A 23,059-nucleotide genomic window follows, 5' to 3' on the forward strand; every position below is an offset into this window, starting at 1 on the left:
TGACATGCTCTACGATATGTAGAGCACAATTCACCATTAATTGTGCTTAAAGCTTGGAATGATGTTGGGTCACGAACATTAATTAACAACAATCGCAAGTAAAAAACTCAGCATTATTTGGATAAACTGCATAAATGCGTCCTAATGCATCTGTTGAGAACAGATTAGGATGACCTTGAAAGGGTTTTCTTGTTTTCGCCTTTGAAATGTTTTCCTGGATTTATCCCATGTGAAATATTGTGGCACTTCTGCATATAGCAATGTTCTTGCAAAATCGTCCAATTGACATAAATGAGAAAAGGCAGTCAAAGTTGTAGACGGTGCACTTGTTGCTCTAAGCGCTGCATTTTCAGGAGTAAAATAAACGCGTTGGCCACTTTCAAGGTGAACCGCTAAATGAACGACTGTTGGATGTCTTTCGTGTATTGGGAATGAAAAAATTCGTCATATCGCTTCGTTACTGCTTATTTAACGCCCATTTGATATTTTTTAATCTCGCCGTAGTCATTTTATATTCCACGTTAATATGCGCTTTGAATGTTTTGGACAACAATGGACAATATGGAACAATCCAACGATTGTCAACTTCAACATTTTGATTTCCCATCTTAATTATCGTTGATTTACCATGGATACCTGTGACCGTATCCGAAATTAATGGTCGTGGGTATCGCTTCGAACATTTTCCATCAATCAAGCACGGAGAGTTCACATGCAATGCACCGCAAGGTCCATGTATCATAGTTTTTGTGACGACTTCGAACAAATCTGGATCAATCGTTTAATCCGGTACTTCAGCTGATATCACACTATCAATTTGATCCGGTGAAATTTTATCAACCAACCAAATCAAAATGTGTGCGTGCGGTAATCCCCGCTTTTGGCATTCAACGGAATATATATAACAACGCACCTCTCCAAACACTATGTTTGACAATAAAGTCCATAAGTGATTTTAGTTTTAGTTTGAAAATACGTGCAGTTATGTCGTGTCGATCAATTGGGGATTGGCAAGGAAACAAATGGTCTTTGATTTCACTCCATTGCGGATTGTATTTTAAAGTAATAAACAGATCTGGCCGTCCATAAGCGCGAACATACGCCATGGCATCCTGTGCATATTCATGCATGTGCCGCGGGTTACCAGTATACGTTGCTGGTAATATGATCATTCTACCGATGTCATTCACAATCCCATCGTTATTCACTGCATCTCGTAAGTGAATGTATTCCTCGGACCGTAACTTAGTCTGGTTGAATTTGATATGGTTTAAGCGCTCGGTCTCAATTTTTGCATAGGTACATATCCACGACAAATTGGTGGAACAATCTTCTGCATTTCAGAATGTGAGATTCTTCATTTTCGCGAATCATTAATCGATATGAATAATAATTCATAGCGCTAACTTTTTTATTCGTTTCTGCGCCTGAATTAAAAAAAAAATCACGTTTGTGAGATTATTATTATCATATGTGAATATTTTTGATGTGTAAACATCTTTGCTCACGGTGTGGGGGAATTTTGAATATAAGATGTAAGTGTAAGATGTACGATGTAAGGTATGGGTGGGTATGGGTATGTATAAGGAGGATGGTATGGATATGGGGGATATATGATGTAAAATGTAAGAAAAAAATTTTAGCGCTTTTCGAAATGCATCGTTAAGTTCACGTAAAGTTATCCAAGCACCCTCGTAAAAACTGATTACTGACTTAAACTTCTTTGAATAATTTTGGGAAAAATAAGGTTTCTTCAGAAAACTTCTATAAAAATCTACCACCTATTTTTAAGTTTGCGTGGTAGAAGTGGTAGAACTTACATTTCAGGAAAAAAGATAGATCTACCACTTTAGTGGTAGAAGTCCGAACACTGCTCACAGTTGAAGTGCATACAAATTAACGGAACATAAGCGTCGTTTGTATAACAAATATGTTTGTGTGTGTGTGCTGAAGCATCTCTCATAAACAAACCTCGGTGTTTATGTTTACTCTCCTTCGAAAAAAAATTCCAACTTAGGCAAGTTGCACAAGAGGCTACGCGTCATAGACGCGTACAAGATACTTCATATAGCTACAATTTCTCTACGCCTCAAAATCTGCACACGAAGCTACTTTAAATTTCTTCAGCTATATCCGTCCTCGAAACCAAAGGAAAATTGGTATTAAACGTTGTTTGCATCTCCGTGCTTTTGTAAATTATGAAAGGCAATTTTAAACCACCGCGGACTAGAGAAAATGGTGATTTCTAGTTTCCAACACCTTTAAGCCTTTTAAACGCTTCAACAATGTCTAACCAAGCTGTTGTGGTGTTTAATACTCTTTTTCGCTTTGGTAATATACCTTTCAAGCACTTTTTTTTAACTAAAGTAACATTTTTTAACTAATTACACAAATTTGCATACAAAAAAATGTAAACAAACATCTTGTTCTTCCTTTTTTTCAAGCGTACGTACGCTCAGCGACCAACATTGCTGTACGCTTAGATACACGAAAATTTCATGCTTTGTCGCTTTCATGCAGCTGACGCCTCGTATGCAGCTCTCCATTCAAATACATGTGTTCGGCATCAAAGCGTCCAAATTTCGCCTGCAGCGTCTATGACGCGCAGCCTCGTATGCATCTTGCCTTAGCAGCACGACACAAATCGAAAAATTCGTATATTTATCCAAAAAATGTTGCACACATGAAATGATCTCGAGACGCTCGTCATCCAGAGAAAAATTACCACTCATCAGCACAGCTTCCTTTTGATACCCGTATTGAAGTACTCATTAACAGCTTCCATTTGGTACCCATATTCAAGTACTCATTAACAGCTTCCATTTGATACCCATAATGTAAAAACACATCCTAAGGTAATTCTGATACACGTTTTGGGCAATATCTCGAGACCCTAGTCACCCAGGGGTACGAAAGACTATCATGTACTAAAGCACCCATCAACAGCTTTCATTTGATATCCATATTGTATAAACACATTCTTGGGGTACCCGGGTCTACACTTTGCCTATATCTCGAGACCCTAGTCACCTAGGGGTACGAAAATTACCCCATATTAAAGTACTTATGAAAAGCTTCCATTCGATACCCATATTATACAAACACATTGTAGGGTTATCCGGATCCACGTTTTGACCTATATCTCAAGACCCTAGACATTTTTTTAAATTTTTTTTGCTAAAAACCTTCCCCTATTTGATCCCTATAATATGAAAAAAGAATGAATAAAATTGGCCTCGTATCGGCCCCAAAACATGGACAGGAACGAACATCATTTCATTTTTATATATATAGATAATTTATTTAATTTATAGTTTGATACTTCGCTTCGCAAATAGAAATAAAAATAGTAGTCACAAAACTGATTCTCAATTCTTTCAGTTTGCAGCTCAGCTCATTCTCAATTTCTCCTCTCGCATGTAGTTGCCACACTTGATTGTTTCGAACAAAACTTGTAGTATAAATGTTCCACATAACATTTTAATAGAGAACTTGTAAGTTATAGAAAAGTAAAGAATCAAATCGCAGGAAGGTAATTCACCACTGGAGTAACTTTACATGTAATTCGGCAAATTTGAAACGATTCCAAAACAACTCAAACTTGTATGCTGTCTGAAACATCAACATTAAAAAAGGATGTTTTTTTATTATCTTCTTAGATTCGTTCGCGTGAGTGAAAATTCGTAAAAACTTGAACAAAATGTTACTAACTTTGGAAAAATCCTGTTCGTTAAAAAAAAACTTGCAACAAGAGGGCGCAATTTTGCATTTCGCTTGGAGGAGAAGTTGCAAAATTGTACCCGATAAATAGGTGTCCCGGTATCTCATAATTTTTTGCATAGTAAATTCAAAAAAGGGTTTTTCGTTTTGTATTGATAACTGAAAAACTAGTTTTTTGTTGTTTTCCCATTTTGTTTGTTTTTTCGATTTGATGGATTTCTTATTTTGGTGTTTTTTTTTAACAAGTGGCACCATCGTCATAAGTACAAAGTAGAGAGCGCAGTGAGCGTAAAATTTTCTTTGAAATTTTCTCATGTATTGACTGTTGATCGCTGTTGAAATGACCAGTGCGATCAGTTGTGTTAACAGAAAAATCAGTTAGATTGATTAGGAATCTGTCAATTTTATAAAATTTTGTTAACTTAAGAGTGACAATTTCTCTTCTGTTGAAATGATTATTTTTGTTCGCTTGACAAAGAACTCGGTCGAATTAACCATAATTCGATCAGTTTCACCGAATCTCCGTTATATCAAGAACAGCAGAACCGATTTTTTAATTTTACTAGCACCATTTCTTTCAGTGTAGTTTAACTGATATACTGAATTGAACTTGTACTGAAAAATCGGGCCTTATTCTTACTTATGATCAAATTCTGCTCATATAAATAGAAGTCGGGTTAACTCTGTCCGTTTGTACAATCGTCTATTAACAGGATAACTTCAGAAAAAATTGAGATATATACTTAAGTATTCACCACATTTGGTCTGTGGATGTTAGTTGACTCTTGCAACGGGCAGGCCTTGCCGCAAGAATATTCTAAAAAATATGGAGAGATTTAAATTATGTTTAAATAAAGAACAAAAAAAGCTTCGATTTGTTATAAAAAGCTATTTTAAGGAGCTTACAGGTATTCGTAAAATTATATATACGAGCCGGACCTGTGCGCATCTTGCGCATCCAATATAAAAGTCTCTCATCAGCTGTTCTATCAATCAACCATCTAGCGTATGATAGTAACTGCCGGTAATGCAGTGTAAATATTCACAATAGTGCCACAGTACAAATAGATTTCTTTGTGTGCTCACAATCGTTTATTTTTAACAAATTATTTTAATAAAATAAAGCTAAACAAAATCACTACGAACAAAATTGCCCAAAGATCGCTAATAGCCCGAATCTCCATCTTTACAAGCAAAACTTTATTTATAGATTTGGATTCCAAATAAGAGCGAAAAAGGGACCCCTACATAAAAACAGCAATTAGAAATCATATATATGATTGTTTGACTAAGGTCCTAACAGCAAGTTATATTTTTTATTCAGTTAGATTCAAATGTGGGGTTAAACTTTGTTTTGACAAATTTTAAAATTAACTTTAAAAAGATTACTTGTCGTACTGCAAGTTGATCTTAGAAGTGAAGTTATTCATTTTAGTGCAGCTGTTTAAAATTGGTATACAATTTTGCAAACGAAAACGACAACATTGACATTAAAAAGCCATTTGTATAAACAAAACACAAACTTTAACAAAAATTCATGTTTGCAGATATAACAATCAAACACAATGTGCAAATAAATTCAATATTTGTTACTTTAGAATCAATAAAATATATGGACATAGCATTAAAAATACGCAAATTATTTAAACTAGAGGATATAACACTCCAAGAAGCTGTTAAAGCAATATTTTCTTGAAAATTTTGTACCTATGTAGGCTTTTCAAGAATACATTAAGGCCAAAAATAATAAAATAATTTAAAAAGTTTTCAAGTTTTTAGTTTTTATTTAATCATATATATTATTTCTTTGCTTGTTTTTATGTAAGGGTCCCTTTTTCGCTCTTATTTGGAATCCAAATCTATAAATCAAGTTTTGGTGATGGAGATGGAGATTCGGGCTATAAGAGAGCTTTGGGCAATTTTGGTAGTGCTTTTGTTTAGCTATATATTGCTAAAAATAAACGATTGTGAGCACACAAAGAAATCTATTTGTACTATGGCACTATTGTGAATATTTGCACTGCATTATCGGCAATTGCTCTCATATGCCAGATGGCCGCGCAAGCTGGAAGTTTTAATTGATTGATAAGAACAGCTGATTTCTGTTCATAAGCATTGCCATCAAAACAAGTCCAAGTTTCACATTCATTCTGCAACAGATGTCGCAGTGTTGTGAATATCAATTGGCAAGAACCAGAATAGAAGTAGGATTAATGAAGACAAACAAAAAACCGCTGTGATGGCTGAATGGTTATAGCAGCGGCGCCTAAACGTTGCCGATGAAGGAATTTAGCAGTTCCCGAAATGGATCTATACAACGAGCTTTGGCAGTTGTCTAAATTTTTTCTTTCTTCTATTCTAATTTAATAATTTTTTCAATTAAGAAAAAATTTATCATAACAATAATAATGATAAAATAATTATTGTTAGGCCTTGAGCTCGATTCGAACCCGCGATATTACAAATCAGTAGGCCGATATAACAACAAAAATTGTTAATACATCCCAGAGCACGGGGAAAGTGTCAATAAAATATATGACACTATGGCAGCATTGCCATCAAAACAAGTCCAAGTTTCACATTCATTCTGCAACAGATGTCGCAGTGTTGTGAATATCAATTGGCAAGAACCAGAATAGAAGTAGGATTAATGAAGACAAACAAAAAACCGCTGTGATGGCTGAATGGTTATAGCAGCGGCGCCTAAACGCTGCCGATGAAGGAATTTAGCAGTTCCCGAAATGGATCTATACAACGAGCTTTGGCAGTTGTCTAAATTTTTTCTTTCTTCTATTCTAATTTAATAATTTTTTCAATTAAGAAAAAATTTATCATAACAATAATAATGATAAAATAATTATTGTTAGGCCTTGAGCTCGATTCGAACCCGCGATATTACAAATCAGTAGGCCGATATAACAACAAAAATTGTTAATACATCCCAGAGCACGGGGAAAGTGTCAATAAAATATATGACACTATGGCAGCATTGTCATCAAAACAAGTCCAAGTTTCACATTCATTCTGCAACAGATGTCGCAGTGTTGTGAATATCAATTGGCAAGAACCAGAATAGAAGTAGGATTAATGAAGACAAACAAAAAACCGCTGTGATGGCTGAATGGTTATAGCAGCGGCGCCTAAACGCTGCCGATGAAGGAATTTAGCAGTTCCCGAAATGGATCTATACAACGAGCTTTGGCAGTTGTCTAAATTTTTTCTTTCTTCTATTCTAATTTAATAATTTTTTCAATTAAGAAAAAATTTATCATAACAATAATAATGATAAAATAATTATTGTTAGGCCTTGAGCTCGATTCGAACCCGCGATATTACAAATCAGTAGGCCGATATAACAACAAAAATTGTTAATACATCCCAGAGCACGGGGAAAGTGTCAATAAAATATATGACACTATGGCAGCATTGTCATCAAAACAAGTCCAAGTTTCACATTCATTCTGCAACAGATGTCGCAGTGTTGTGAATATCAATTGGAAGGAACCAGAATAGAAGTAGGATTAATGAAGACAAACAAAAAACCGCTGTGATGGCTGAATGGTTATAGCAGCGGCGCCTAAACGTTGCCGATGAAGGAATTTAGCAGTTCCCGAAATGGATCTATACAACGAGCTTTGGCAGTTGTCTAAATTTTTCTTTCTTCTATTCTAATTTAATAATTTTTTCAATTAAGAAAAAATTTATCATAACAATAATAATGATAAAATAATTATTGTTAGGCCTTGAGCTCGATTCGAACCCGCGATATTACAAATCAGTAGGCCGATATAACAACAAAAATTGTATATATAATTTATTTTTGATTAATTACGCTTCATTACTGCTATCAACCAGGTGCTTATTTCTAACAATAATATGGTGTTGGTTTTGGTTGTACCTCCTTGGAAATTTTGTTTTTAACTCTACCTCACCTAGATATTCAATGTAGGATATCATCTGGAGAAATGTGTTGAATATTCATTTCTCAAAATCTCTCAAAGGTCGAAAAATAATTTAAGAATGACGTCTTAAGGAAGGTTTCGGCGTTGGTGGAGATTCGAGAACTATACATTTTACAAAATTTCTCAAAGGTTGGATAGTGACTGGAGAATGAAGTTGGATATCAAGTAGAGAACTATCTGGTTTGAGAATAATTAATTAATGATGTTGGATAATACCTCCGGAACTAGATATATTTCGCTGGAGAAATATTTTTTCATGTTTGTTGGGTAAACAAAATCCAGCTGCTGCCGTATCTACAAATTATCTAGAGAATAAAAACCAATGTTGCCGCCCAAAAATCCTACCCCAAAGACGGCTTTAAACTGTGACTAAAAAACTGCTCAGTAGTTTAACTGAAGTTTAAATTTGACTAACCAATTGACTTAACCAACTACTGACAAATCGGGCCTAAGTGTCAAAATACATATCGACTGCTGTGTGAATTATCACCCTATCTCGCCTGTCGTTTCGAAAACGCCCTATCTCGGAATTTGTTTTAAAAACACCCAAACAAGCGAAATTAACGTTAGGTAGGCGTTTACGAAAAAAATTCTGATATATAGTGTTCTTAAACGCGTTTTGAGATAAGGCGTATTTGAAACAAATCCTGAAGAGGGCCTTTTTGAAAAATATTCTGATATAGGCTATTTTCGAAACGTCAGCTGAGATAGGATGATATTCCATGCAACAGTCAATATTGGATGAAAATACGCAGTTTGAGTATATATAGAAAAAACTTTACTAAAAATAATTTAATAGAATTATCAACTCCTTTCATGGAGACAAAAATTATCAATTGTTAAAAAAGCTTACTAATAATTGTCTATTGGCGGCCACCGTGGTGTGATGTTAGCGTGCTCCGCCTATCACACCGTATGCCCTGGGTTCGCATCCCGGGCAAAGCAACACCAAAATTTTAGAAATAAGGTTTTTCAAAAGCGGGGTCGCCCCTCGACAGTGTTTGGCAAGCGCTCCGGGTGTATTTCTGCCTTGAAAAAGCTCTCAGTGAAAACTCATCTGCCTTGCAGATGCCGTTCGGAGTCGGCATAAAACATGTAGGTCCCGTCCGGCCAATTTGTAGGGAAAATCAAGAGGAGCACGACGCAAATTGGAAGAGAAGCTCGGCCTTAGATCTCTTCGGCGGTTATCGCGCCTTACATTTATTTATTTTTTTTTAATAATTGTGTATTTTACTAACATTCCGAATAGTCAGCTACCAATTTATTAGAAAATTGATAAAAAAACGAATCCAAATATTCCATTCCACGCCCAATCGATCATTATTTTTACGCCTTTAAAATTTTTTGTTCGAATCTGATTTCATGCATCTAGAATAAAAACCACCTGTTATTGGCTTTTAGTTGGATTGGAAAGCATAGCAGATATTTTAGTATAATTTTTAAATTTAGCGGCTTGAGTGCGAGGAGCTTCAGATGCTGGCTGATTCGAATAATGCCCGAAAAGACCCGGCGAATTGCGGGAGGTTCCAAGACTGGGGCAGATTCCTGCAGAAATGATAATGCCGACCTAGTAAATGACGTACACACCATTGTTTTAAAGATACGAAGCCGATACCCCAATCGCCGGTTATGGAAAACGCGTTTCGGCACCCGACTATGACGTGGTGAGAATGGCAATATCTCGGCTAAAAAATTACGCACGTAAACACGTGGAAGAAAGCAGCGGAATGGGAAGACATCCACTGAGTTGGGAGAGGCAGATGCGGGAAGACTTAACCTCCCTTGGTGCTCGCAGTTGGCGTAAGTTGTCGCGAAACAGGGATATCTTGTTAAGATAAACGGCAAAACTCGTTTAGTCGGTGAAGCGTTAATTAATGATGATGGTGAATTGAAAATAGAATCAGTTTAAACAAAAGGCTGCAAAGAAATGAACTAACAGCGCCAGCCAAGCGTAAGTTTTTGAATTCCTTTTGTGTTACTTTGGTGTTGGCGTTGGGTTCAGTGATGCCCAAACGTGGGTTTCTCGCCCATTCGTGGGTTTTTTCAACAAAAAAATCAGCGGAATGGGTAAAAGAAACTTCCGCAAGTCAGCATAACAAAATGTGGGTAATTTCGAAATGAATAATTTTTAATTGCACAATTGAGCAGTTGTGCCATGCGAACACACCCTTATTGCTCATAAAATCAGATGAATGTTTTACTCAACTGTTTTTGTTTTTATCGGCCTATTGATAAATCATTCAAGGTTCGAATCGAGCTCAAGGCCAGAACAATAATTTTTTTCTAATGATAATTATTGTTATTTTTTAATTTTTCTAAATTTGAAGAATTGTATTTTTTTCAAATTTAGAAAAATTAAAAAATAACAATAATTATCATTAGAAAAAAATTATTGTTCTGGCCTTGAGCTCGATTCGAACCTTGAATGTTTTACTCAACTTGTTTCATGGCGCAACGATACAAGGTGGCAGCATGGAACAGCTGATTATACCCTTTTTTATTTGATTTTATACATCAACTTCCGGTGTCGTACGATTTTGACATTTGTCCATCGAATTTACAAAAACAAAGTACATGGAATTTTTATTTATGTTTGTAGGTATGTCACCATGCTGCCACCTTGTATCATTCCGCTATGACTTGTTTACTCTGTTGCGAACCGTTATTTGTGCTTTTAAAATAATAAGTACATTTATCTCTTTTTAACACATAGTTTTACATCTAGATATCTGTTGGTTGAATGTTATGAAAACTCTTCCAAAATTAGTCAGTTTCATGGCGGAATCGTATAAGGTGGCGGCGGCGCGACATACATACATAGAAAAAACAAACACAGTGGATTTTGCTTTTGTAATTCTCTGGTTTGATGTCAAAATCGAACTGCGTCAAACGATTTAATGTTAAATCAAATGAAAAAACTAGCAATCAGCTGCTCCTTTAACACCACCTGCATTGTTAACATAAACAGCATAGTAAAGACAAAGAGGATAAATACAATAAGAGCCGTCACTCGTTATTTTGTTTCGAGTATCTCGCTGGAAATTGAAAAAATTGATGGCGAATGTTTTCTGAGAGGGACATTTTTAATTGTCTCGCATTTATCCATGCCGTGTAGGCCCCTTGTGCAACTGTGATTTTGGGAAAGAGAATTAAATAAATTAATTAAATACAGTTGAAAAATAAACAGAAATACCCCACGAAAATGTATAGAAGACATTTATAAACATCTCGCCCAAAAAAAAAGTAGCGACTACCTCTCAGTATACATCGCGTAAATGCCAAAAAAATAACGAGTGACGGCTCTTATTGTATTTATCCTCTTTGGTAAAGATCAGAACTTTTGTCTCAAGAAATATCAATTGTATAAATTTTGAGGTAACGAAAAAACATGTACAACTTTATAAAGCCAAATACAAAAAATCGCAGTTTTTGCAATTATTTTTTTACATATCCATACATAATAAGGATCATTTATCTTGGTGGGTAAAAGTGAGGGGTTTCTCACTCGAATAAGGGGAGAAAAATGGGTAAAAGAATCCATGAAAACATGAATTGACCCAATACAAGAAAAAAGTGCTTTTATCATATAGTGTAATTATTCTCCGATTTTTGCATAGTATTATTATTATATTAGTCCATTGCTGTCATAACTAGCTGTTAATATAACTTGCTATTATTATACTAAGTTTTTGAAGTTATTAATACGAATTTCTATTTACAGATATTTTTATTGCTATTAATGTTGCTGTATCTTGGCTCGTATGCGTTAATATTACGCTTTCGCCGAAAAGATCGTGATGATTTATTCTCCACAGATGAAGATGAAGTGCTCGTATATAGAATTAGGTGTGTATGTATATATGTATGTATGAATTTGGTGGTATGCTAAGCACAAGATGCGTTAATATAATCATGTCGGTCATATTGAGTTCATTGGCACGAACATATGGGTTTCTATTTCAATTACTTTATTTAATGTATTACAGTACTGATTGGTTAAAGTTGGAAATTTGCCTTTAAGTGTTCATATAAATAAATGAACACTTAATATAAAATATATAAATATAAAAAAATGAAATTCGATTTTTGTCAGCATCAAACATTCAAAAGGTTATACATACCATGGACAAAGACATAATATGTATGTTTGCGACCCCCAGCGGGTTAGGGGACCTAGAATATACCCGCGGTAGGTATGCCTGTCGTAAGAGGCGACTAAAATACCAAATTGTTTCAAGGGGTTGTGTAGCGCTTCTCTCTCAAGGGGTTGCCAGCGCAATATATATGTAGCTTCTCCAACCCAATGGTCAAAATCACCTACCCGTAGCGAAACCTGTTTCATTAACAGCCGAGGCTCTGGCGACGCCGAACTCTTGATAAGGGGGTGGGAGGGCGGTATGGCCTAGAAGGTTTCATGTGGTCATACCAAATCATTCCCGAGATGGTTGATTGTAAAATTTTCATGTATACCCTGTCCGACCCAAAAATGTCCGCTAAAAACGTTGGCGATAACAGTTTTTTGAAAAAAATAAAAAATATATATATCGACAACGTTTTTAGCTGACATTATTGGGTGGGGCAGGGTATACATATTAATTTTTTTTTAGTAGGTCATAAAAAAAACCTTAAAAATCTAAGTCGAAAAAAAGTAAAAACAAAAATGAAATTTCGCAGGCTCGAAAATTATTTTTTTGCGTATGCGTAGTGGAACTTTTTTCTCCTGAGCCCAAATCCTATCGGTTAACTTTCGTCCATACAAATCGACCCACCCTAATATATATATATATATAGATACGTAATACATATGCATATTTTTTGAACGAACTACATAGTAAAATGTCGTTGTTTTTTCTCGTTACAGTTCATGGTTGTGCACATTTTCATTGGCAATTGCTGTTGGTGCCGCATTGCTTTTGCCAGTTTCCATAGCCAGCAATGAAGTGTTGTTACTATATCCCAGTAGCTACTATGTGAAATGGTTGAATAGTTCTCTAATACAAGGTGTGTACATTCATTTATTAAAAAATGTATGCTACATACATAGACTTTTTCATTTGCAGGTCTTTGGAATCATGTATTTTTATTCTCCAATCTCTCGCTGTTCGTATTCTTACCTTTCGCATACCTTTTTACTGAATCTACTGGATTCGTGGGGCACAAGAAGGGTATAATTGCGCGCGCCTATGAAACATTTACAGTATTTAGCCTCTTGGCTACGGTCGTTTTAGGCATTACCTATGTGCTCTCCGCTGTTATGGATCCAGAAAAAATTGGATTTTTATCATTGCTTAGTAAGTACATACATACATATATATATTCCTTGATTGACAATCAACCTTTTGGTGTTGTAGTAAATGTAATGCTGCGTCAAATGCAGCGGAAATTCATTTCCTACGTAAACTTTAATTTGCATTTATATACAAAAAATCAAAGAGGTAAAATTAGGAAAGAAATTAAAAGTTAATTAATAAGAAAATACTTTAGTTAATTTTCTGTGGCAACGCCCAGCGATAAAGTCAAAATTAAACGAAATTTAATTGTAACCAGATTTTATTCGCTTTACGCATATAGATTATCAATTACCGCAAATTTGGTCTGAATTCGATTTGCTATTACCCTGTATAGATTCGCCTTCAACCTATCTTAAACAGGGCAAGTTTTTATAGCTGGGGCAAGGCGAATTCAGTACCAGGTGTTGTTATCCGAGGAGCTGATTTCTTCTTCTTGATCATTTTCCATACAACAAAGGTGTACAACAATACGTCAGTTAATCGAAATCAATTAAATTTTCTTTTGGCATTAAATTCTTCTGCACGTCGAACTGGCTGAATTCGGTTTGCCATCACCTTGTATAGATTCGCCTTGAGCTGGGGAGAAAAGGATTCAGACCAAATTGTCCGTTATTAAGAATATAAAAACTCAAAATAAAATTTGCCTTATTTTGTATTACAGATCTTGAAAAAAACACGGGGCTAATTCACATTCTGTGAGGTGATAAAATGAAAAAAAAAAAACTCATACAAAAATTTGTTCAAATGTATGAAAATTCATTTTATTTTATCACTTCACAAAACATGCATTGGCAACCTCCTCGGCGAATTACGAGCAATGGAAATTTGTATAACATATAAACTGTAAGCCTAACTTTTCGATTAACTGACATATTGGAGTACAAGGCGTTGTATGGAAAATAATTAAGAAGAAGCAATCAGCTGTTGGGATAATAACATCTGATACTGAATTCGCTTTGGTTGCATATATGCAATATATAACGAAAATTTGTTCCCGTTTTGCGTTTTAAAACGCCTTATTTCCTAGTCTTTCTTCCTGCGTGTCTGCAAGCATCTGTAAGTGCAAGTTTTGCTATATTCCGAGGTATCACCGGTAACCGTAGGTCCTCTTTGGTATATTTGGTGTGAGAGAAATGTCCTTTAAGACTTCCTTATTATTGTTTCTTTCCGATATGTATCCTAAATCTATTCTTACGGCGCTATTCTGAGCGTAACCGGTAACGTTGCCAGCTGCAAGCTTCGCAATAGTGGCTCGAATAAAAATGTGAAAATTTTGTATAAAAAATTGCTAATGTAGTTCCTAAATCCTTCTAAAAGAGTATGCCGGTAAAATTTATTAAATTTGATATTCTCAAAAATATTTATTGAACACGTTCTTGCAAGAGTTTGCGGGAAATAACGTTACCATCATGATAGGTGGTAACACCTTGTTACTGCTTCGTTTTTAGTAAGTTAGCTTATGAATAGAAAATAGCATAAATTTTGTATACATACTAGTTTATTAGAATTTACAAACTATACCAGCACATTTTCAGACAAAATTTCATTTTAAATTTTTTTCGATTGCGAAACTATCCGTTTGCAACGTTACCGGTTACGCTCAGAATAAGGCCGTTAATGACCGAGTCAATATCATATTTGCATAAAAAAGAGCAGTATGTCAGGCAAATGAGGCACCTAAATGACATCGGAAAGAGTCCTCACAGTTATATTAGGAGCTAAATATTAGCTGTTTATGAGCCTATTAGGAGTCATATCGGACTCATATTTAGGCTGATATGATTTATGAAATTGAGCTCATGTCGGACGAAAAGCGCAAAATGGGAAATACACTGTTTGTTGTTGTTGTTGTAGCAGTGCTTCGCCCCGCGACCGATCACAAATTGTCATCAATATCCTCTAACGGGAGTCCAAGGAAACTTGCTGTTTCAACAGGGGTGGACCATAATGAAAGGGGGGTTAGAGGCGTTGGTTCCACATTACAATTAAAGAGATGGTTGGTGTCATGTGGGGACACATGGCAAGCGGGCATACATTTTGTATGTCGGGGTTGATTCTGGATAGGTTAAAGTTTAGCCTGTTACAGTATCCAGAACGAAGTTGAGCTAGACGCTTCCCAAGGCAGTCGGTTCTATGTACCGGAGCGACTCGGGATTTTTCCCGACCAAGGACTGTCATTTCAGTGTGACCCCATCTAATTTGTTTCGCCCCTCCCACAAATTGTCATCCTCCCAGCAGCTCCTTGCCGCAGGACTGCTCCATATTCTCTTACTCCGGGAAGGCATAGAATCCAATCCGGGTCCGTCTCCTGACCCCGGTCCTGAGAAATGGTTTTGCTGCATCTGCCGGAAAAGAATCTTTTTAGGACGGTCATACTCTGTTCAGTGTGTCTCGTGCAAGGGATGGTTGCATCGGACAGGTTGTTCTGGGCTTGATCCCAAAACCCGACGTCCACGTAACTTTTATAAATCTTTTGTGGCTTCTTGCTGTTCACGCCCAAGGGCGTCCCGTAGTCTACGCCTAAGCGCCCCCCACTACCTTCCAGCAGCCCCGCTGCTCAGCAAGCCACAACAAGTACCCGCTGCTGCTCGCGCCCCACAACAAGTACCCGCTGCTGCTCGCGCCCCACGGCGCCAACAACTCAAACAGCTGATACCACTCATAACTACTACCTTCGTAGTAGAGTTGGTAGCAATGCTGAGCATCAGCCCCTGCCCCCGTCTTCTCCCCCCCTCTTTTCCGTTAGCAATCGTGCAGGTCAGGGAAACATACTCTTAGTCCCTACCTCCGTTTGCACCGTATGCCAGCACAGAATATATAGGTTTGCGACATCCGCCCAATGCAGCTCCTGCCTTGGGTGGTGCCACTTTCCTAGATGTTCTGGTCTCCGCGACGGCAACCCCCCGACGGGTTTCATCGCGCCATGTTGTCAGGTCACAAACCCAAATCATCCGGGTACCCCAATGCTTGCCCAAGGACGCCAGTCCCAGGGCCACAACAGCAATTGCGTCCTGGCCTTCCACAACGCAGGCGTAGTCACCCGTCACTTACCCCCAGAGTGGCGACGAATTGGAGCTGTCGTGAAACGCAAAGTCTGGGAACTTACCAGAACACAAGACATAGTCCTGAGCAATGTTAAAGATTTTTATGATTGTGCAAATTAAACATCACTGGAATTGAAATAATTTGGCGCAGCACATCAACAAATTCGATCACTCAGCTGATCTCGATAATGCGCGCATATTAGATGTGGAAAGCAAAACAAAGTACAGATTAACGTTGGAGGGGCCTCGAATCCAACAGCAGATAAATAATGCGAAGAACTACAAAGAGGATGTAGATAATATCAGCTGTGCATACAAATGTGTGGTAACCAACAACGAACAGCTGGGATAGACTGTGGATATTTTTTAAACGGTTTAATTTAGCTTGACTTGACAGGCAGGCCGCACGGCGGCATGCACGGCCGTTGTGAACGAATTTTGTAATTGAAATTTAAGTAACTTCCCGATAAGCTAAATGCTTCAAACTTGGAATATAGTTCAGAACCCGATGACAATGCAATAATAAGAAAAAATCACCGCTAGGTGGCGCAAGGATCGAGATATTCGCAAAAATGTATTTGTGGTCCGATTTGGCTCATATTTGGAACACATAATACATACAAGAATAGAAATCGACCTATGAAAAAATCGCCGCTAGGTGGCGCATGGATCGAGATATTCGCAAAAATCGTATTTGTGGCCCGATTTTGCTCATATTTGGAACACATAATACATACAAGAATAGAAAGCGACCTATGAAAAAAATCGCCGCTCGGTGGCGCAAGGATCGAGCTATTCACAAAAATCGTATTTGTGGTCCGATTTGGCTCATATTTGAGACACATAATACATGCAGGAATAAAAAGCGACTTATGAAAAAAATCGCCGCTAGGTGGCGCAAGGATCGAGATATTCACAAAAATCGTATTTGTTGTCCGATTTGGCTCATGTTTGGAACACATAATACATACAAGAATAGAAGGCGACCTATGAAAAAAAAATCGCCGCTAGGTGGCGCAAGGATCGAGATATTCACAAAAATCGTATTTGTGGTCCGATTTGGTCCATATTTGGAACACATAATACATGCATGAATAGAAAGCGACCTATGATGCCCGGATTGGCTCATATTTGGAACAACTATTGCATACAGTCCGGTAGAAGTGACATCAAAATATTTTGGAGTTGGAGGAGGGACAAGCATACGTGGCGCAGAGTCGAGTAAAGTCTTTGGAAGAATTATGTATTGAGGACTTAGGCTGCAACAAATTGTCAGGAAAGAGTCCTTGTAATAATGAGTCACTAAATGAACTAAATAGAATGAGAAATAATAGGCAATTAAATAAAGACTAAAAACTTGAAAATAAAATAATTAAAAAAAAATTTTTAAGTTAAAAGGTTTTATTGAAAACAATACTTACATGAAGTAATAATAATACGAAAAGCTAGAAAATAATTAGGTAGGTCCTAGGTACTAGTCATCACACTCCTTATCAATCTGGGGCGTTGATCAGACAATTAAATAAAAGCGTTGGGCGCGTGAAATGTGAGGCGTAGCATAACCTGATTAAGGTTCAGTTGGTTTTACTTATGACATCGATAGAAATATGAACTGAATTTAATTTGAAAGAGGTGTAGTACTAATACATTTTATTTTTAATTGCAGATTTGGGCAGCGTACATTTGCCATTTTTATACTCGTGCGTTTCGTTTTTGGGTGTGCTACTATTACTCGGTGAGTACTTTAAAAAAAAACTGTACCTAAAATTTGCCTTTTGTTTAATATCCGACCGATTTCCTAAAATTTTGCCCGGGGCGTGGACCCAGGATCTTCTGTGGGGTAGGTGGAGCACGCTACCATCACACCACGGTGGCTGCCGTCAAAAAATAGACCAACAAGTTTATACAAATAAGTAGAATTGAAAACGAAAATATAGTTTTGGGACACTTATTTTTTAAGCGCTGTTTTAAAAGGGAATGCCAAAACACAGGTTAGGTCAATCACAGGTTAGGAAAAGAAGAAATGGAACTACCGCTCTTTATTTGTATCATGCCCGTACCCAAGGCAAATTCAGTACAAGGTAGTGTTATCCCAAAGCGAACCTATGCAAGGCGACGGCAAGCGAATTCAACCAATTCGCTGTGCAGAAGAATGTCGAAGTCAAAAGCAGGTTTTTATTGATTTCGATTAACATATTATTGTACAAGGCGTTGTATGGAAAATAATCAAGAAGAAACAATCAGCTGTTAGAGTAACAACACCTGGTATTGAATTCAACTTGGTGTCATCCCATCTTCTTCTTGATAATTCCAAGCAACGCCTTTCGTACAACCGTGGACGCTTTCAGCGAATACAAGTGTGGATCAACGGTTGAGCGGTTTTCTGAACGCACCGTTGAGTATTTTTGATCCACTCATCGATTGCGATTTTACCTCAAATTACTGAGCATAATTTTTTTCGCTACATTTGCTTAACGTGTATATTCGGCTATTTGACAGTACTTTAACATTTTGAAGTGTTGGCAACTGTAGAGTTGGCAAATATCCGTGTACCTGTGATTTTGTCACAGCTACTGAAATATCGCGGTACATTTCAGCGACAGCTTACAATAAATATTCGTGACGGATTGCCTGTGAAAGCACTATTTCCCGTTACCAATAACAGACTCAAACATAGCTCTCATCACAGGAACAAATCGCTTCTATGCTATGAACCAATACAATGGGCAGAGACAATTTTAAGATATAGATGTTGCAGGAACGTAAAATAGTGTGAAGCAAGCTTCACAAAACTAGTAGTTCACATTCACCACTCACCACAGCAGAATTTGTTAAACTACCACTGTCTGTATTTATTATTTAACAATGTACATTTTTTATTCAGCTAATCTGTTCAGAATTTGAATTTTTGCTCTCTAGAACTCCAATAAGTGTATTTTGTGTGCTTAACTTATGTTAGAAATTGTGTTTAAGTTTTTGGTGTGGTGGAAGTGACGTACTAGAATTTTGTGAAGCTCCGCTGCTTTCCACTGAAGTTCGCGCATGCATCATTTTTACCTCCAAAAATTTTTGCAATGGGCAAGTTACGTAAGCTGCGACTGAATAACAGTAGATGCCCCAAAAAATTACGCAGAGTTTATTATACGCAACACAATCCGCAGGGAAAAATATAAAACAGATTCCTGTTGGCGGTTTTTTTTTCGCAGGCACAGTCACGGTCACAATCGCAGATAACATTGTTCCTCAAAAATCACGGGATCGGCCAACATTACTCAACTGACGGAAGTAGGCTTGCAACGTACAACATAAATATTGTTCTCTGAAAGTGCCCAATATGTCAGTTAATTCTAATCAATGCTAATTATACCCAGCTGTACTTGTACACATGGTATTATAGCTTTGATTGTATAACGGTTGGTTGTACAGGTATAAAGGAATCGATATAGATATAGACTTCCATATATCAAAATCATCAGTATCGAAAAAAAATTTGATTGAGCTATGTCCGTCCGTCTGTCCGTTAACACGATAACTTGAGTAAATATTGAGATATCTTCACCAAATTTGGTACACGAGCTTATCTGGACCCAGAATAGATTGGTATTGAAAACGAGCGAACTCGCATGATAACCACGCCCACTTTTTATATATATTAAATTTTGGAAAACACAAAAAAACGGATTATTTAGTAAATAATATACCTTGAATGTTGAAATTTGACGTGTGGACTGATATTGAAACTTGATAAAAATTTAAAAAAAAACTGTTTAAAATGGGCGTGGCACCGCCCACTTGTGATAAAATCAATTTTACAAATACATATTATTAATCATACATCAAAAATCGTTAAACCCGTCGTAACAAAATTCGGCAGAGAGGTTGCCTTTACTATAAGGAATGCTTTGAAGAAAAATGAACGAAATCGGTTAAGGACCACGCCCACTTTTATATACAAGATTTTTAAAAGGGTCGTGGACGAATAAAATAAGCAATATCTTTGCAAAAAAGAGCTTTATATCAATGGTATTTCATTTCCCAAGTGGATTTATAACAATAAATAGGAAAAACTTCAAATTTTAAAAAATGGGCGTGGCACCGCCCCTTTTACGATTGAGCAATTTTCTGTTTCGGGAGCTATAACTCGAAGAAAAATTAACGGATCGTAATAAAATTGTGTACACAAATTTTCCCTATAGCAGGAAATATTTCTAGAAAAAGTGGACGAGATCGGTTAAAGAGCACGCCCACTTTTATATAAAAGAGTTTTAAAAGGGTCGTGGACGAATAAAATAAGCTATATCTTAGCGAAAAAAAGCTTTGTATTAATAGAATTTTACTTTCTAAATTGAGTTATAACATTAAATTGGAAAACAAAAAAATTTTTGAAAATGGGTGTGGCACCGCCCCTTTTTTGTCTAAGCAATTTTCAATGCTTCGGGGGCCATAACTCGAAGAAAAATTTGCATATCGTAACAAAATTGGGTACACATATTTTCCTTATAGCAGGACCACCCCCACTTTTATATAAATGACTTTAAAAAGGGACGTAGTCAAAAATAATAAGTTAAATCTTAGCGAAAAATAGTTTTGTACCATCGTATTTTGTGCCATTATAACCAGAAATGGGAAAAAATTCAAATCTTGAAAAATGGGCGTGGCATTGCCCCTTTCTTACAATGCATTTCCCGACGTTTCTAGAGCCATAACTCGACGAAAAATTTGGTGAACATTAGGCCGGGTCGATTTGTGGGGAGGCAAAAAAATCGCCATTGCTCTGTGAAAATCATATTTTAGGGATCAAAATAAGAAACTTTGCCGAAGGAACCATACCTCTAAAACGAATTCTGGTGTCCCCCAATTTGGGTCGAACTTTTGGGTAGGGACAAATTTTGAAAAATCCCACTTTGACCCATTTAGAGTGCTCCAATCGAGTCCAAATGTATGACCGACCCCCACTAACTTTGGAGGCCCGACCCACCGATTCCAGTGGCACCCCCCCTGGAACCCCCTGGAGGTTCACCATACAAACATTTCAAAAAATCGCCGGTTTTGCACTTTACATGAAAAAATCAGCACAAACATATCCATACCAACTGAAAAGAGGTGCACCACTGCGCATACGTAACATTTTATTATTACGTATAAACAAATAAAAAAATTTGCAATAAAATAATTTGAAATGTTTGTATGGTGAACCCCCAGGGGGGTTCCAGGGGGTGTGCCACTGGCATCGGTGGGTCGGGCCTCCAAAGTTAGTGGGGGTCGGTCATACATTTGGACTCGATTGGAGCACTCTAAATGGGTCAAAGTGGGATTTTTCAAAATTTGCCCCTACCCAAAAGTTCGACCCAAATTGGGGGTTACCAGAATTCGTTTTAGTGGTATGGTTCCTTCGGCAAAGTTTCTTATTTTGATCCCTAGAATACGATTTTCACAGAGCAATGAGCGATTTTTAAATCGACCCGCCCTAGTGAACATGTATGCCTATTAACAGGAAATATTTTCAGTAAAAATGGACTAAATCGGTTAAATCGCCTTCTTTTATATAAAGAATTTTGTAAAAGTGCGTAGATGCAGGTAATAAGCTATTTCAAGTAAAAGTTGGCTTTTTAGTTCAATGGCACTTGTGTGTTTATGTTTATTGTTCTGGTAGCCTCTGTATCTTTTTTGCTTCTTTTAAACTAAAATTAGTTCAGAATAGAACCATATGTATAAGTATTATTGCGCAGCCTTGTAACACTATTAAGCACACAAAACAAACAACAGCATTTCAAGTGTAGAGCTGGTATGTAATGTTCGGTTCCATCCGAACTTAGACTTCCTTACTTGTTTTATTTTTGCTTGACATTCTTCTGCAAGGTGAATTGGGTTGAATTCGTTTTACCATCCCCTTTAATAGATTAGCCTTAACCCCTACCATTCTTTTGCTGCCGTGTTGTGTATTGAACAAAATGCCGTCGCTTTATCTCTTTAGTAGTAAGTGGGTGCTTCCAACGTAACGGACATTCTTTGCTTGCACACTCTTTTGTGTATAAAATGTTGGCGTCCCTATAGAACTTTTAACAATTTCAACAAAGTTTTTAAATTTTTTGTTTTTAATAATCTTTCAAGTAATTTTTTTTTAATAATTAAAGCCTCATAATCATTACGGATGTCGAAAAGATAATGCTGTTAATCATTTCTTCATTAGAATTAACAATTTTATCATTACAATGCGGTTGTTTTTAGAAATCTGTTCTAAGCTTTTCTTGGAAGGCGGTTATATATTCAATTTCTTTAGAATTATTCTTTTTGGCAAATTTAATGCTTGTTTCATAATTCTTTTCATCACCCAAACGCATATATGCTGCAGCTCGATATAGCCATGCTCTTAAATTTTTTTCATCCAATTTGTTTATGACATAGTCTGCATCGATTATTGCACGTTTAGAGTTTCGTAACCTTTAATTTAAAGTGCTTAAATTAACAAAGTATTCAAATACATTTGGTGATACTTACTTGAGATAGCATAATGCTCTGTTATTATAAAGTATGGGACTATCTTTAACATGCTCGATTGCTTTTGTGTACATTTGTATTGCCTTTTCATATTGCCCCTTGCGATAAGCCTCATTGCCAATACTGTGCAAAAATATAAGAGTTTATATGTGACCCGGTCTATGAAAAGGTGGCTTATGACTAAAAGAAAAAAAACAGCTGTTTCCAATTTCATTTTTGAGTCATAAGCCACCTTTTCATATATATTGCGTAAAATAGATAATATATGCAGTTTTTTTGTTTTTTTTTTTTATGTTGCTAACCTGCGAAAGTTTTGTGCAATACGTTCGCGTTCTTGGCGCACTTTAGCACGTTCGGCAGCATCTTCTTCCATCTGCTGCATGAAGGTGTATTTGTCCATTTCTTGTCGACCATCTGGTTCGCTATGCGCTTTTTCATTCAACATTGCGCGGTTTAACAAAGTACGATCTTGACGCACACTTACAATGAAATTGTGCTCATCGATTTCTGGCGCACTACGAATTAGTATCAGCTTTTAGTTAAT

General features: G+C 36.7%; 2 protein-coding genes across 6 annotated transcripts in view; one reads left to right on the forward strand and one right to left on the reverse strand.

The window, feature by feature from the left end:
- The window catches only part of lili (LMBR1-like protein), a 169,514-nt gene that overhangs the window by 78,673 nt on the left and 67,782 nt on the right, over window positions 1-23,059 (forward strand). For all 3 annotated transcript variants that reach the window (XM_067785583.1, XM_067785591.1, XM_067785575.1), the window contains exons 2-5: window positions 11,404-11,528; window positions 12,544-12,683; window positions 12,743-12,973; window positions 17,684-17,752. In XM_067785583.1, coding sequence (XP_067641684.1) covers window positions 11,404-11,528; window positions 12,544-12,683; window positions 12,743-12,973; window positions 17,684-17,752 — 565 coding nt within the window. The remainder of the gene's footprint in view (window positions 1-11,403; window positions 11,529-12,543; window positions 12,684-12,742; window positions 12,974-17,683; window positions 17,753-23,059) is intronic.
- The window catches only part of LOC137251287 (tetratricopeptide repeat protein 12), a 53,405-nt gene continuing 52,094 nt past the window's right edge, over window positions 21,749-23,059 (reverse strand). For all 3 annotated transcript variants that reach the window (XM_067785616.1, XM_067785632.1, XM_067785626.1), the window contains exons 3-5: window positions 22,818-23,030; window positions 22,516-22,638; window positions 21,749-22,458 (exon numbers count right to left, since the gene is read on the reverse strand). In XM_067785616.1, coding sequence (XP_067641717.1) covers window positions 22,242-22,458; window positions 22,516-22,638; window positions 22,818-23,030 — 553 coding nt within the window. In that variant the 3' untranslated portion in view covers window positions 21,749-22,241. The remainder of the gene's footprint in view (window positions 22,459-22,515; window positions 22,639-22,817; window positions 23,031-23,059) is intronic.

The sequence above is a fragment of the Eurosta solidaginis genome, chromosome 1, assembly GCF_040869045.1.
Source record: "Eurosta solidaginis isolate ZX-2024a chromosome 1, ASM4086904v1, whole genome shotgun sequence".
In the NCBI taxonomy this organism is placed as follows: domain Eukaryota; kingdom Metazoa; phylum Arthropoda; class Insecta; order Diptera; family Tephritidae; genus Eurosta; species Eurosta solidaginis.